We start from the raw sequence: 17914 nt of genomic DNA on the forward strand, positions 1-17914 counted from the left end.
TTGTACCAGAAAGGATTTCTTTTGAAGGTAAATTATATTTATTGCTTTTGAGCATTATAATAAAATTTTTAGAATTTGTTTGATTGTTAACTAATTTGCCAGTGGAAATCCTAATTTTTAATTCTCTTTCTTTTTTGGCTCTAATAGATTGCTCTAGAGGGGTTGCGTGTAAACGTGCCACCTGGGATTTCTTCTCACATATCAAAATTGGTGCGTATCTGTATGAACGAAGATCCTGGCAAGAGACCATCTTTCGATATGATTATCCCTATTCTTGAGAAAATGTGCACTCAGTAAGTTCGCTTAGATATTACAGCATAGACTTTGTACCTTGGATTATGAAGATTGGTATTCTGATTTCTAAGCATGAGATGCTGGTATAAATGAACTTGTGTTTAGTAAATTTTTATGCAGTAACTAACATATGGAAAGTGTTCTGTAAATCAAGATTGTCAAGTACAGTGATGTGTTACTCCTCACCATTTCCTTCAGGTTTGATACTGATCATGGAAGCACAAATCACATGACCATTCCAGTTCACCTACTTACATAAATGAGAAATGTTTACACTTTTCTTTTTGTAATGAAAGATAGAAACAAAGATAAGAGGCTTAACATTTTCTTGTTTTAAATTTGCTTTTAAGGAACAAAGGCTGACAAACAGTTTAGAGGTATAATTTTTACAGTAGTAGATGATTATCACAATTTTTATTTGAAGCCACCCATCACACTTCTGACTGAGAGTCAAGTAACAAAATTTATATACAAGTAGTTTTGCATGAATTTGCAGGGTACTTTTATAGCAGGATTGTGAATGATACAAATCTTCACAAACAACTCAATGTAGGCTATTTGTATTACAAGAATCTCTTCTAATTCTTAAAGATGCTGGTTAAGCCATACATGCACCCAGAGTAGATTTAGTTGGAGTAATGAGCATAGAAGTCAAACAGTTTTTTTTATGAGAGTATAGCAAAAGTAGCCTTAGAATTTTTTAATGAACTAAGCATGGTAGTGGTCATAAATTATTCACTGTATATATATATTCAATAGTATTTTCATTGACGTGCTTTATTTTTTAATTTTGTCTTTGTGTTGGAATTATCTAAGTTACATACTGCACTTCAAAATTTGAAGCACATACATACATCACTGAAAACCTCTTGCCATCATTTTTATTAGGTGTGACACCTTAAAACTTTTGAAGAAAAAGATGGGAATAAGCGTTATGGAAGGTTAAACTACTCGTGCAGAGCAAGTTTAACGTACATAGAAAAATGTTACCTGTAATGTGCCAAGTAGGTTATATAGAAAAATATGCTGTTATATTTCCTAGTGCATTTGGTAGATTTAAAATATAAAAACAGTAAATGTCTAATTTTAATTTTTCCGGCGGTAGTTCATTCTTATTAATCTCTTGTACCAGTCATGTACAGCAGAGAGCATTACATTGCATGTGTCATTATTATTTTTTGATAAGTTGACTACAGAAAAAATAGTGTCTCTTGTGCTACTAGAGTTGTTTTACACCACATATTATCAAGTAATATAGTACTGTTATTTTATATAAAATTACTAAACATAATAGCCATACAGTAGTACAGATCATATTGTAAATGATCTTGTGTATATTCTGCTTGGTACCTTCTGAATCCTGTGACTAATGTTTTTACCAATTTTCCTGTATGTATCCTGATGCCTTTTCACCAATGAAGTGATTTACCAATATATTAATGACATTACAAATGAAAGTATTAGTAACCGGCATCAGTGTGAACTGCGAGAATTTCAAAATGGAATTTTTTACAAAGATTTTGAGTGCATTTGGTAAGTAAAAGAAATTGAGGCAGAGCATTATGCCTTCCTGATAACACCATATTGATTGCCAGTTAGTAATGCTTCATTTAGATTAGCTATATGATTTTAATCATGTAGTCGCCTTATGTTATTTTTAAAATGAACATCACATGTTATCTATGCAACTTGTAACATAGTAGGACTTCCTTACCTATTATCTTTGTAGGGTATATTTAAAAATAGAGACTAACAGAAATATCTATATACATACATGTATGTATATATGTACATACATATACAGTATATATATACACACATATATACACAGACATGCATGCACACATAACATGCAACAATTAAGAACAATTTGGTATGTTGAAATGGGAAGTTTTTCTCTGTAATTTAGTTTCCTTTGTTTGTACATATGGTTTTTAAGAACCGATGACAGAAGTGATAGACATCTGATCAAGAGAGCAGTGAAGTATTGTGTGAATGGTAGTCAAAAAAAAAAAAAAAAAACACAAAGTGAAACTTTTGTTATTTGCACACATGCTGGAGACTAATATATGTTATCTTTGCATTTTACTTTACTTCTCTATAAATATACTAGTTAGGGAAATAGCATGCATATATGATTTTGTGTTCAACTCAATTCACTGTTTAGAAGATATATTGCGGACTGATGGAAAAGATATAAATGCTTGCAAGACAAAAAAATATAAGTTACTGCAAATATAAGGTTACCTGAGTTAAGACTTCAAGATAGGTGTTGATTAGTATAGAAGAGAATGGAAGGGTATACAGTCACTCAGAATTAAATATTACAGATCATTGCAAAATAAAGGGAAGAAGTGAAGTAGTTGAAGGCTAAAATACAGTAGGATTCCTCACAAACTTTTATGTGGTATAGAGTTGAATGTGTGGGAGAAATAAACTAAAAATGACTGAAATGACTTGTGGATAGATCAGATTATTAAACGAGAAGAGTAGGTAAAAAATTAGACGGGAGATGTTTAGAAAATTCTAAAATACATTAGGAAGAAAGAAGAATCAAAGGTGGATTGATGATGTGACTAAAGTGGTAGAAATAAGAGGCAGGTTTTAAAATCTGGTAGATGTCAAAATTCCAGCTAGACTGAGATAAAGAACAGTAAAGTAGGGGCTGGTAGATTGTTTCGTAATCTGCTACATAGCTGTTAAGATGTCAAGGTTTCTTATACAAGGAGTTCCACTCTGTACTTTAAGAGACTCTTAAAGTGGCGGCAACAGCAGTCCTTTTTCTCTGAGGTCATCCACTCCTAGGAGGAAGTACATTTAAAAAAAAATGTAATTGTAAATACATATATAGGTATCATAAAATTTTATTTCATAGCCTCCTGAATCCCATCCCTTGGTGTACTAACTCTACCAATTAAGACAAAATTTTAAGTGATTTTATCTCTCCCTCGAAATAGAATTAGCTAAAGTGTGCACTTGTATCCACATATATTGCTGTCAGCACTTTGTACTTTACATGTAAACACATACAGAATTGCATGAGAAAATACTTAGTACAATCCTCCTATTTAGATTTAATTGATAATTTTGTTTTAGGTATGCTTGTATAACCCTTCCCAGGTGTAGAATAATATACAGTGACTTAGAATGCACGTTGAGGTACATCCCTCAACATGAGGCCAAAGATTCACGATGTCAGAATACACCTATAAATTACACAGAAGAACCATTTATTTATTGTACACATATCAGAGTTCATGTAAATTGAAAACTGTTCGCAAACTTGTAAACTAAGTTAGGAAAAATAATGAAATTACACTCTGGTAATGACTGGTGTATATGAAACTGCTGGAATAAAGTGTCAAGTTATGAATTCACAGAGGCAATATGAAAATTCTTTTGGTTTTGGATATAGGTTGCTTAGTATTTTTAACTTGTGTTTGTTTTTGAATATAAGTTAGGAGTGAAAATTTAGTTTGTAACATATGTTTCCTTTAATGAGGTTAGTAATTTTATTACGGTTTCAGGCAAGGAAAATAAAACTGGTGCTAATTTTCTGCTTACTGCTTATAAGTAAAATCAGATGATTTAGTATAATTTTACACAAATGACAAGTTTTTTTAATTGATAAGAAACTGAGGAATGGTCTTAGCAGATTAGTTTGAAACACTGATTTTTTAAAACTTTTGTCAGTGGTCTAAGCTATATAGATGGTCACAAATATTTAAGTAAAAGATGCAGACTTTCTACACAAATTACTTGAATTACATTCCTTTAGAACTTATAAATTATTGTTTATGGACAAACAACACTCCATAATTGGTCCAGTAACAAAAGTATACAATTTTACCATGAATCTGGTGTACCTCGCTATTTTTTCTGTAGTATTTAAAGGTAATGATGAGGATTGGTTAAGCTTATATAGGTTGTGTTTTATCTAGTGCAGTTTCAGTTCACATTTTCTCTGAATACCAGTCTTTCTTATGACCTTTTTATTTTTTTTTATGAACTTTTTTTATCTCATAACATAAAGCTGAAGAGTCATAAGTAAGAATGATGCTTTTTTTAAATATATATAATTGTGCCTTACATGTCTCGTCTCATAGTTTAGCAATGTTTAAAGATAGTAACTGTCCAATCAGAAATGACAGTTTCAACTACTTTTTAAAAGTGAGTGTTTTATATTAACATTAATACAGTAATGTTATTTAAGGACTCTGAACAAATAATAATGTGTAAGAATAGATTTCCTCTGTTCATGTAAAATTGAAGGAAATATCATAATTATACTTTTTATTTGATCACTCAGACTGCTTTTACCTAATGAGAATTGGTGGTAACTTTTTATTGATTCCAGCTTATGACAGTAATTTATGTATACAGTTATAAATTTCAGGCTTACATACTACTCACAAAACTTATGATTATGGCAGAGACATTTGCTCATTATGACATGGTTTAGGTTTTGGTTTTGTGAAATTAACGAGCATTTCAGGTTTGTGTGACCTGATACCACGAATGTAGACTATTGGAATTCTTGGATTGTTCATTAAAGAGAAATGTTTTTCCATCAGTCCATTGTCTAACAGCATCTTATTTGTTTCCATTTTGTAGTGGAGACAATTTTGAGTTCTGTATTTTGCAGTATGTAGTACTTAGGGAATCTCTTGTGTGATTTTTATGAAGTGTTCTTAGTCAGTGCCTTTTGGAAAAATAATTTAATGTCATTGGTTTTGAAATATTTATTCTTAATCTCTTAATGATCTAATTACCAGTATTATAACTTATTTAATATCTGATACACATGGACTGTTCAGTCTACTAATAATTTAAAGTGTATAAAGTACTGCCATTTTATATACTGTACTAGTAAATTCCTTAACCAAAAGAATTATGTATACCAGACCCATTAACATATACAGTACATGTATGTCCTCTGAAGGTTATTTATTTTCCTGAAATTATGCATTACCACAAGATAGGCCTTTATAATTAAACAATTATGAAGTCAATAAAAATCATATTTTAACCAAGAGTCTACAGTTATTAATTTTAATACAAGGATGATGATGTTTTACTTGTAAAACTAAAGTATCTGGAAGGTTAATTATTAATAGGGAAAAATAAAATTTCAAGCTTCCCTCAAAGTGCAGAACCATTCTAAAAAAAACTGACTGCCTCAAAGGAAGTTGCTGGGTCTGTAGCATATTTATAGATTATCCCTTGTAGTAGCGTAAAGTCTAGCTTATATATGAATTACCTGTTTGCATATTTATTTTTTGATCCACCTACACACTAATTCTTCTATAGGCATCACCTTCAACAAATCTTATACCAGACTTTGCTACACTAAAAAGTCAATGGTAAACAGTATTGAGGTCATGATAATAGAAAAACTTTTAGTTCTATAAATGTAAATTTTCCTCTCTTAGTCATAAAGGATTCTGGGTATTTGAAAAATAACCCACATGACCCAATCCCAGAATGCAGATCAACAAAACCACTTAAAACATGTTTGATATGACTGTAAAAAAAAAAAAAAAAAAAAAAAAATTAAAATGAAATGTTGGAAACAAACCCTTATAAAAAATGTTGTCACAGTTGGAATATAATAAAGATCTAATTATGTGAGAAACCTTGTGGGCCAGTTTCTAGAGAATTAGTATGTTAACTCAATGGTCCACTTAAATTTTGTAATACTTATAACTACACAAAATTGTTTTGACCTATTTAGGAAAATGGCGGAGAAAGAAGTGACATATAATGGTCTTCAAAAGAAAGGCTTGCTACAGGAGGCAAAGATCAAATTTAAAGTATAATAATGTTTATCTGAAACTTCAAAATGGCCATTAATGTGATTTGTTCATACAGGGATATAACACTACACATTTCTGTGCATGCCCGCTATGTACTGACTGAACAAGGGTGGTACCCAGGTGGAGATAGGGAAGAGGGGATGCCCAGTCTCACTTGACTGATGCTACCCATTGTTCTTCGAGCTGTGATAATAGTTCAGACGTGATTTCTTGTGTTTTGTTTTACATATGTGCTGGCTGGTACCTTTTTGTGCCTGAAAGTGCTAGGGTTTGTGTGCCTTAATTTTTCAGTGCTTGTTGTTGGTTCTTTGTCTCGTATGAGAGCAGACAAAACCAAGGTAATCGGTGTGCATTTCTTGCTGGGGAATAGTGCTCTTATGGCTCCCCCTACCCTGGTTGTGCTGCACAGCTTTTTTCCAAAATGGGAACATTATGGGAAGAAAAGGAGGAAGCCTAAGAAGGAACGCTTTGTCTAGCAGAGACCCCACACCATCAGTGCACCTCATGCGGTGCACAGTAGGCATTACTTAAGGTTCTTTGTAGCGTACCTTTGGCAACCCCTTTCATTACTTTTACTGTACCACTGTTCATATTCTCTCTTCTTCCTTCTTACTCTCTACACACTCCTAACAATTGATTCATAGTGAAACTGCGAGGTTTTCCTCCTGTTACACCTGTCTGACCTTTTTACCGTCAGTTTCCGTTTCAACGCTGAATGACCTCATAGGTCTCAGCACTTGGCTTTTGGCTTAAATTCTCTATTCTATTCTATTCTATCCCACGCTAAGCCCAAGAACATTCTCTCACCCTGCAACCAATCCCTTCCCCTCTCTCTGAGTGCTGCTGCTGCTTCTGAAAAGATCATTTTGCAGTTATTGAAGCCGGCTACAACTTCACCAGATGAGGAAGAGGTGAAACAACTAAAATTCCTACAACAACTGAGAAAGATATGGCCTTTCCTTAAACACTATAGGCTTGCATTCTCCATCAACATTTTTGGAATTCTTGGCTGGGCAGCAGGGTGAACATCAATATGGTCTCCTTCTCCCTCCCCACCACACCTACCTCCCAGGAGGTACCACCAGTGGCCAAGCAGGTGGAGATTCTCACCTCCCCACACCCTGCAACAGGCTCCTATTACTGATCCTCTCCTGGGAGGCAGGGCAGATCCAATTGGTCCCTCTTCAGTAATCAACCTTCCCAGAGGAGGTGCTTTTTCTTGCCCCTCCACTTTGACAGAAGCAGGGCCTCTAGTTCTCATAGGCACATCAGGTACTGTAGGCATTCCAGCTCCTCTCTACACTCAGGAGTTATTCCTCAAGGGGGAGTTGCTCCTCCCAAAGCCCTTGCTGCTACTTGAGAAACACACAGGTTCACAGTTCTCATTCTTATCACTGCTTCCAGTCCGCAAACCAGGGGCAGAGGTCTCATCATTTAGCTCCTGTAGGTGAGACTGCTCAACTCTCCCTGTTTGGGATGGTCTTGCTCCTCCCCCTGGGCATGTAGGGACCAATCCCTCTCTCAGGAGAGGTCTGACCCCTGTGCCCACCCTTGGATGAATCTTTGTCTAATCATGGAGAAGTGCTACATCAGGATGTTCCTTAACCCCGCTCCTGCCCTTCTCCTTTGATCTCCCACCGAACCTCTAACCAGAACCTTTGTCAGGATCCCAGTTGGCACTGAATCCGTCATCTATGTTCTCCATCATCTAGGGTGCAGGAACAAGAGTGGGAGTGGTAGGAGAGATCAATGATTCCTCCTGCGACAAGAGACATCTGTCTCCAACATGACCCAGCAGAGCAACAGACTTTGGAGGGTCCTGCCCAATCTGAAACGTTACCCCCAGACCTGGAGCAATGGTCCCAAGAAGTCATTTTGCTCATTTGTGAGCTTAATGTCCTCAAGAAGGTGGTCTCTGCTTTGGCTTTACCAGCAGTCCCTCTTTTGGAATGGGTAGTGGGTTACACCCTAGAAGCGACACCATTGGTCAGAGCTTTCCATGGTGTTTTGACATTAGTAAATTTACTGATGTTTGGATAAACTAGTTCCCTCACAGCCGGCGGGTTGGGAATGCTACTGCGCTCCTGAGGACATTGATAACTTGTATCACCAGCTCAACCCGGCGCTGTGCCAAATGATGAACAACGTCCCCTTGGAATAATTGCATCAAGGACTTTAATGCAGCTCCTTGGGGTCAAACAACCCAAAGACTTTTGATGTTGGTGCTCCATGTCACATCTTGGCTAGAGATGTGGCAGGGTACCATGACCACCAAGATGGTGAGGTTGCCCTTGAGCTCTTGGTCTGGGGCAAAGAGGCTTAAGGTGTCAGGCAGGAAATCCTTCGCCCTCTTAGGCCTTCCTAGCCCACCAGATCACCAACCTTTGGGCCAATATTATCCTCAGGGGTGTGACCAGTTTCTCTCCCTCATGTCAAGACAGGTTTCTTGTAAGAGTTGGCTTTCCCTCAGGAATAACTCAATCTGGACACTCACTTTTACTTCCCTTTAAGAAAAGTGGAAGCAGCAGTGGCTATTAAGAGGGTGGATTCATGTGACACCCTTAACTCTCTAGTAGCCACCTTCAAGTTTAGCAAAAGGAATAGAACAAAGAACCTCACATCAGAGTGCAAGTACCTTTTTGTGGGTGTGGGACATCGTAAGGATGATCTTCTAGGTACAGGAGGTAATCTCCTAAACTTATGAGTCCCCCAATAGTGCAGAGGACCCTCTGACCTGCCCATGAGCTGCTGACATTAGGGGCACTGGGCCCTATCTTTCCTTCCAAAGAACTTGATCCATCAGGCAATGAGGGCATCAATCTGGCATAATCAAACTACATTCACCTTTTTCTACTTGAGGGATGTTGCCTGTAAGTCTTTTCATTTGGGACCTGTGGTGGCAGCTCAATCAGTAGTGCAACTATTGGGAATCATCTGGGTGTAACATGGTTAATTTGAGTACTTCAGCTAGGGTGCATGGCTCCTGAGGGAAGTAGGGTGTGTACACTGATCCATTCTCCCTCCCATGATCCAGACACAAGCATTCATGCCAGAGTGCAATATGGACCTGAATGAGTACAGGTGGCACTATGTGCTCCTGTTATTAATCTAGAATGTGAGCCCTTGCCTCCCCTTCTATAACATGGGAAAGAGGGAGGCAAGGTAAAGTCTTTTAGTCAAACCTACTGATTACATTATCCATAGCAATGGCTGCTGACCAATGGTTCCAGCCTCTGTGGGGAGGGGAACGAGTTCTTCAGGATTAGGCCTGACAAGATTCTGGTCTGTGACATGGGGAGCAGGGATCACCCTACTCTCTAAAGCATCACCCTACTCTAAAGCATCACCCTACTCTCTAGAGCATCACCCTACTCTCTAAGGAAGTGCAATCAGAGCAGCACCATCTTGCCCTCTGGGGTTGTGTCTACACAGCAGCACCAGTGTCCCTCTTTTCTGCACGGTGACACTGCTCACGAAGGTGCTCAGTCCTACCTGTGGGTTTTACTCCCCTCTCAAGCAGTGAGTCTCCATATATGAAAAGCATAGTGTTTGTATCCACATAGGAACAAGTGCCAAGTTTTTAAAGTAACTTGCATTTTCCTATGTATACAAACCACAGCCTTATATACAGAAGGTAACCCACCTCATCCATCCTGCTTTGTTCTTTCCCTTTGGTTTTTCATTCTGAATAAGGGCTGAAGAACAACTGGTAGCATTGGTTGGGTGAGAATGGGCATCCCTTCTCCCCCACCTCCTCCTAGGTACCACACTTGTTTAATCAGTACAGTACATGGCTAGTCCAGTGCATGCGCAGAAGGATACTCTAGGATACTGTTTGTATACTTAGGAAAAATACAAATGACTAAAAAAATTTGGCATGATTTAGGAAAGATACAAATGACTTCAAAAATTTGGCATGATTGTAGATCGAGTGACCATGCTCCTAGGTATTATGTGAACCGAAAAACACCAAGATTATTAGCTACTGGTTAGTTAAAAGCATCCATGACATTAAAAATATTTTCATAAATACAGAATACAGATTGAAAGTTATACAAAACAAACCTGGCAAAATGACATCTCAAATATCATAGTTATCATATTTATCATCATCACCCAAGCTGCAACTCCCTAGTTGGGAAAGTGGAATAAAGAATAAATTAGAGAGAAAAACAAATATGATGAATCATATAAGATATGCAACTATGTAGAACTTCTGAAGTTACTCTGCAACTACAGGATGAGGAAGATTGTTCCATAATTAGGTCACAGGAGGAATAACCTTTGACTTCAAATGAACTGTGAATCTAGAACTCTGTGTTGGCTGGAATATTAAGTGAAGATCTGAATGCATAAGATGATTAGAATTATGAAATACACTGTATGCGCAATAAGCTAACTGAACTATGGTTCCAGAGATTAATATCAAGATCAGGGATAAGAGATTTAATGTGAGTCAGCTGCTGAAGAACAAATGGAAACTTCATTCAAAACATGTTACAACAAAAGAATTAAAAATGTTTGGACAAGTTCTCAAAAATGAATTTGCAACCAAGAATGATACTTAGTTAAAACAAAAATGCATTTCATAACAGAAACACTTGTCAACAAAAAGATCTTGGAAGGGGTGGGGAAGGGAGAGAGAATCTAATGTCTCAGTCCTGCTAACAAGTTGTATTTTAAGTTTTGTTAGGGTTTGACTTTATCCATGATAATCTGCACCACACTAATTTTTGGTATATCCCTGTGAAGAGATTCAGCTACCATAGGAAATGGGTTCAATGCAAAAATGTTAGCATCAACCAATAAGCATGCTTTTAAGGCCAAGCCACATGTCATCAGTATTTAACATGAGAAGTACTGTAATGGTCAAATGTACTACCCTGGGGAACATAAGAGACCTCATTCTTATGCCCATCAACAACTATTCTTTGCAATCTGTTAGTTAAAAATTCAGCATAATGAACCAGTATTACCATATTAAGAAAGGGCCTACCAATTACTATTGGTCTCAGTTTGAAAGTCTGGGCCTCTTGATTAACGTTGTCAAAAGCAGTACAGTGCTAAGGTCAACACCAGTCATATGAAATTCATGATCAAAATCTAGGAATTTCTGTATGCTACTGAAAATTGAGAACGTTCTATTTAGGTCTACATATCTAAGGGCAACAATATACATTAGTCAAACTGTATTCATTGTCAGTTGAAATATAAACTCCCAGAGCTACAGCTTTTACTAAGATACAATAATTCCATGTCAAATCAGATCGATTCCTTTCCCTGAGATTATATGCTTCCAATTTCTCCAAGTAAGCACATCTAGAATCATCACAGATCCAGGCTTTGTTTTAAAACTAATTCAATAAATGAGGGGGGAATTTTCCTGTTTATTACACTGACAAAACTACCATTTCATGGGAACATATGCTCAACTTCCTTAAACAACTGTGACCAATTCAGAAATGAAAGATTACTCAAAATTCCAATCCATTCCATTCAAGATACAGAACAGAACAGAATGTAGAATTTAAGCCAAAGGCCAAGAACTGGGACCTATGAGGTCATTCAAAGCTGAAACGGAAACTGACAGTAAAAAGGTTTGAAAGGTGTAACAGGAGGAAAACCTCACAGTTGCACTATGAATCAACTGTTAGGAGAAGGTGGAAAGTAAGATGAGAGAAAGAGAATATGAATAGAGCTACAGTAAAGGAATGAAAGGAGTTGCAGCTAGGGGCTGAAGGGATGCTTCAAAGAACCTTAAGTAACGCCTACAGTGCACTGCATGAGGTACACTGACAGCAATACTCCTCCTGTGGAGAGTCTGCTCAAGATATATCTAATGTATAAGAGAATGCTACACCAGGGACAGCTTGGTTTGTTGCAATGATAGAAGAAACTAAACCATGGGCAGATAAGCCAGTTGGAAAACAGCAGTACTATATTAGTTACGACACCAGGGGAACTGATGAATACTAGATCCACACACTTACCAGACTTGTGCATGGGCTCATTAATAATTTCCTCACACCCAGATACATCAATGCTGAAAGTGGTAAAAATGATTAGCAATGTACAATACATTGCTAATAATTTTTACAAATTTTGTCTCAAATATCATTAGTATGGACTTAAAAACTAGAACAGGGATGTTTCAGTGATCTGTACAAAAAAAAAATTCAGTTGTATGCATATCATCACTGCCTCCCACAACCTACAGAAATACAAGCAATATTGAACTAGCAAATCCCAAGAAACAATTTTTGATAAAATGAAATTAATTTTTTCTATACAAATCCACACTTACTTAAGCCTATCCGCGTGCCTGCATAAATCTTGAAGCAATGCAACCCCAGTATGAGACAAGCAGTAGTCCCTACACTTTGACTGGGTAATGTATGCACTTCTGGCTCAGGTAGGTCCCATGGCTTACTTCTTGTTTAGTCGGGACAGCTATAAAACCCGTGAGATTGAGAGGAAGGCCAAAAGGTATTAATGCATTTGTATAAAAAAATTTTCTTTTATAAAAAAATATCTGTTCCACAAGCAAACTCATTACTTTTACCTAGCTTAAACAGCAACTTACATAGGGGAGAGACAAGCTTCTAAAATCTCCTGAACACAAAAAAATTATCTTACGGAACAATTTGGAGCATCTGGAAAGAAAGCTGCTTTGAAATTCATATCTCAAGGGATAGTTCAAGGACTGGACTGGGATTCTGGTAGAAAGACAGAGATTTGACAATACAGTCAAACCTTGGTTTTCGTATGCCCTAGTTTTTGTACAATTCAGTTGTCGTTGAAATTTTGTCCTGGGTTTCTGCATCCGCTTGGATATTGTACAGCTGGAAATTCTCTGTCCCAGCCCCACTGCATGACTCGTGTTACTCGGCCACTCACTGAGCCCCCAAACAAAGCATCCATGCCTTCTTGTGACCCAGTCTGCCTTTGTTTCTCACTGAGTGAGCATCATCCCATGCATTTATTGTTTTTTGTGCTTTTTGGTTAAGTGCAACTGCTGAATAAGCTACCATGGGGACAAAGAAAGTTCCAAGTGCCAGCCCTCCAGTAAAGATGATGAGAAACACGATTGAATTTAAGAAAGAACTTGTAGCAAAATACTAAAGTGGTGTGTGTGTGTTGTTGATCTTGCCAAGATGCAGGAAGTACATATCAACGATCAGTTCCATCCTGGCAAAGAAAAAGAAATTAAGGAAGCTGATGTTTGAAAGAGGTAACATTGTTAACGAAACAGAGATCGCAAATAGTCGAAGACGTTGAAAAGTTGTTGCTGGTGTGGATCAATGAAAAACAATTAGTGGGGGAGAGTGATTTGCAAAAAGGCAAGGCTGTTGCATGCGGATCTCGTTAAGAAAATGCCTAAAATGAGTGCTGCTATTATGAATTTAAGACCAGCAGAGGCGGGTTCAATAAATTCAAAAAGCGAACTGGCATACACAGTGTGGTAAGGCATGGGGAGGATGCAAGTTTTGACAAACTTAAGGCCGAAGAATTCATTGAGGAATTCAAGGAATATGTAGAGGCTGAAAGAGTCTCCCCTCAACTTCAACTGTGACGAAACAGGCCTCATTTGGAAAAATATGCCAGAGGACCTACATCATGCAGGAGGAAAATGCACTGCCAGGACACAAGCCTATGGAGAACAGGCTACAGTACCTCTCTTGTTCTGTGGAAACACCAGTGGGGATTTTATGTCTGTCATGTGATGAAAAGATGTGTAAAACTGCTGGACCAAGAGCAGATTCATGTACCAGTGAGTAAAAAAAAAAAAAAAGTCTTCTGAGACCTCCAGGTGCCCACGAAACAGTCTTTAGACCCATACTAAGGTTAAAAAGTGAGGGTCACCAAAGCTTGTCATGTTCCTGTACCTAGATGTGAGCAGCCTATTCTGCCTAGAAATCCAAGAGGAAGTAAGTGTTTTTGGGCCTATGGGTAAAAATGATCCCGAATTATTTTTCTTGGAAGCTTTGGTCCTATGCAAATACAAGCGAACAGCCTTGACCAGGCAGAGGTGATCGTTCCTGCTCTGGTAAGAATGAAAAAATTGTAGAATTGAGCACATCTTGAAGTCCTGATGGGATTGGATTTGTGGCATTCAAGGATGGTCACCACAATATAAAAACAAAATCTTGACTTTTGATGAAATACTTTTCAATGAATTTGGGAGTCTCCGAGATTTGGAAATAAATTTCCACTGTACCTTTTGCAGCACACTGGCATGCTCTCAAAGGGAGATGGTCTAAAAGCTCCTGTTATTATTTGGATTCCCAAGTTTTATGGATGGAGTTTTAGGTTACCAGATGCAAATACTGTACAGTACTTCACATCCTCAAGGCAAAGTGGATACAATCAATCCTTTATCTAAACTTAGCAGCTGAGTGCAAATAGTTCCCTAGGCATTATGAATAAATGAATAAAAATTTGGGCCATAAGGTCCAGATCTGGGCCAGGGCAGCCATTCAATAGCTAACATAGGCCTAATGTAGTGACCCCATAAACGACATTTTATTAAAAAAATGGCCAACATTAAACCTCACTAACAAGCATATACTAATGTATAAAAACTCCATATCATTCACACATATTTGAACATTCAAAAATATAAATACATAAAAAATAAATGGTTTAAATTTTGTTAACAGAAATTCCATATGGAACTCTGGAAAAAAACTTTCACCAAAAATCCCAGCTTGAGGTTTCAGGTGAGGGCCATACTTTCCCCATCTATTCTTAAATTGGGAGCAATGCACTAGGATGTGCACAACCAACAGTTATCTAACACTAAGGGCACAGGTGCATTGTTACCAGGTAAAATGTGTGTGTATGAAGTGAGTATCTCAGTGCCTTAACTGAGGTAAACACCTCAAATCTTTAATATTTTTTCTACCGGCAAAGGGGGGGGGGGGAGCTACCTTTCCTGCCCCTTCCTTGAAATGTACAACGTATTTGGTCTTTTCATATCCAAAAATAGTGGAAACAACTGTCCATAACCACCTTGCAAAAAGTTTAACGGCCGGATTTCCAGCGCGCTGAAAGTTAATCACGTATGTAAAGACCGAGGGTTTGTATTCATGCAGGAACCAAGTGGAAACTTTTTACTATAATTACAAATTAAGGCAATGTCTCTTGTTTCCCTGTCCACTACATAATTGCCACAAATTCCCACAAGAAGGGAACTCGGTGGAAATGAGGAGTGAGCTCTTTATAAATGATTTAAACTGCCCCTACACTAATTGACTGCTCCTCCTGAATACAAGGCATAGATGTAATGTTGCACATATCCATTTTGTATACAGTACTGTAGTTGTTGAATTATGTTCAAGCCCAAATAAAACCCAAATGGTTTGAACTGGTGCCCTAGACTGTTAGGTTAGGTGTGCGTAAGCTAGGCCACAACCCTACCACAGGTATTCTAATTTACAGTGCCCAAGTTATGTTAGGTGTGGGGGGGAGAGTACTGGGAACAATGCCCCATACTTAATAAAACCCTATGTTAGCTTAGGTCAGGTTTGGCAGCAACCCTATTATTTTATTACAGTGCTCTAGGTTAGATTAAGTGAGGGGTCCAAGGGGGGCCGCAAAAGGCTTGTGGATAAGTAATGCCCTGTTGCCTATGTTTGGTTAGGTTAGATTGGGGGGTCTACAGGATGCAAAGCTTTCGAACTAGTTAAGACCCATGTGCATTAAGGGGCTAGGTTAGGTCAGGTGATTTACCAGGGGTGAAACCCCTCCAGCTAGGTACATCCATCTTTGTATTTCACTCATTTTGTATTTTCCTCCACCCAAAAACCATGCGGTAGAACTATACAGTAGCTCCGCGGTGGTGACTGACTTCTAACTTAACTTTTTCTACAGTTTTTTGGCTGCTAATTATGAATTTACCTTTAATTTTTGGCACTTGAATGTAATTAACCTGTAATTAACCCCTGAAGTCCATCCAACAAGGGGTTTCCATACGCGATCTTCACAAGACAGAGCACGGCTACGTCTGTTTCGAACGGTTCATATCCCGTCCGGCAAGTGCAATAACTTGTTAATGTATGGGTACCCAACCCCCCCTGGGCCAGTACTAAACACGGCGAAGGGACATTCCATTTGGCCGACAACGAACAGATACACCGCCAGTATCAGAACCGCTAAACGTGTAGAAAAAACCAGTTGAAAAGGTAAAAACTGGCCCGGAGCCAATATATAGAATTACCAACCATGCTTGCCCACCGTGGTCCACTGAATTGTAGGTGATGGGGGGAGGGAGCCATATATTTTATAAACGGCTCATTTAGTAATGAAAACTCAAAATCCTTCACATAACAGTTAAACATGGGGAAATCATATTTTCCACTCTAGAGTGTGATAATGGTTTATAGTAAAATCTTACCAATTACAATTATTTACAAGTTTATAGCCCAAAGTGCCAAATACTAGTGGACATCATTGTTACTTACAGGGATACTTCCTAGGGGTCTTCCAGTTAGTTGCGAGCCCTACTGATTATATGCTGCATCTCGTGGAATGGCCCTAAATGAAATAAATCCTTCGTCCTCCTCCACCACCGGCACACATATGCAGTAATTATTTGTCTGACAGTCCTTGGCTACCCAATCCAACAGGCTAACTCTTGACAATGTCCTTCATTTCACTGATGTGCACATAAAACAATAAACTGTAGCATTCTCATATTAACAAAACAAAATGTTCGACCTAATTTTGTTAAATGCGGGTAAAAAAAATAAATAGCAATTGGTAAAAACTTGAATATACTTGGCCAGAACATATCTGGTGAATAACAAGGACGCTAAAGAGACGTGGCTTTAACGCCAATCCAATTCACTATTTCCTCTGCCAGAGAATGATCACCAAAAATATAAAGGAAGAAGTCCGAATACTTATCGACAATTCTTACACATATACTGCAGTTACATATAACGAAAATGACGATATTAAAAGAGAAATACCTTAACTATGTCGAGGTCGGCCTGTAACAAAATATGAATGCCCACTGTACCTGTATTAATTTAAACTAGACCTACTTCAATAGTGGGGACTCGGGAGAAGTGTTCCCTATATCTGGGTCTCTGAAAATAATTATGTTGCGATTACATTTAATGGAGTTCCATCTCGGTTCCCGAGGCTATGCTTTAAACCCTTAAGCACGCGCCCACTGGAACCCAGTGGATCATTTAGCGCTAGAGATGGATGCATGGTTGGATGATGTTTAAAAGCTAAACCCAATTACTTAGGCCAAGAAAATAATCTAACGTCCAAAGGCTGCCGAGGCCATGGCTGAGGTCAGCAATAGTTAGGGAGGCTTACCAGAATCCCAAGGAATTCCAACACTTCGATGCAAAGTATTCCCACACAAAAATGAATTTCACCAATATTTTGCCAACTTTACGACCCACACTTGTGACCAATAGTCAGAAAATCTGTTATGCTTCTTGTGGGAAAATAAAGAACGTGATGCAATGACCTCAGCTGGTTACACTGTGTGAAGGAAGATTAGGTTATTTGTTCGGGGCACAGATACTTGAATACCAAAATTTCCCTGCGATTCACACGTTAATTACACCGTACTGCCAATGATAGAGGGGGGGGGGGGATAAATCACGAACTATAACTTTCACTTTGTGAGAGCGACCTTGGGACAGTAACGACACCTACCACCGAATTCAATTAACTTCCTGTTTATATATTACTCAAACTTTGAATATATTACACCCAAGAGATGAAAAAAATTAATTGGAAAAAATCAGTGCGACTAACTTTATTTGTTACTATCAATAAAA

At 37.9% G+C, this 17914-nt stretch overlaps 1 protein-coding gene across 6 annotated transcripts in view; it reads left to right on the top strand.

Moving 5' to 3' along the window:
- The window catches only part of Ilk (integrin linked kinase), a 91465-nt gene extending 86234 nt beyond the window's left edge, over positions 1-5231 (top strand). For all 6 annotated transcript variants that reach the window (XM_067132862.1, XM_067132857.1, XM_067132860.1 and 3 more), the window contains one exon: positions 148-5231. In XM_067132862.1, the coding sequence (XP_066988963.1) occupies positions 148-297 (150 nt within the window). In that variant the 3' untranslated portion in view covers positions 298-5231. The remainder of the gene's footprint in view (positions 1-147) is intronic.
- Positions 5232-17914: the final 12683 nt, after the last annotated feature.

Source organism: Macrobrachium rosenbergii, chromosome 32 (assembly GCF_040412425.1).
Source record: "Macrobrachium rosenbergii isolate ZJJX-2024 chromosome 32, ASM4041242v1, whole genome shotgun sequence".
Classification (NCBI taxonomy): Eukaryota; Metazoa; Arthropoda; class Malacostraca; order Decapoda; family Palaemonidae; genus Macrobrachium; species Macrobrachium rosenbergii.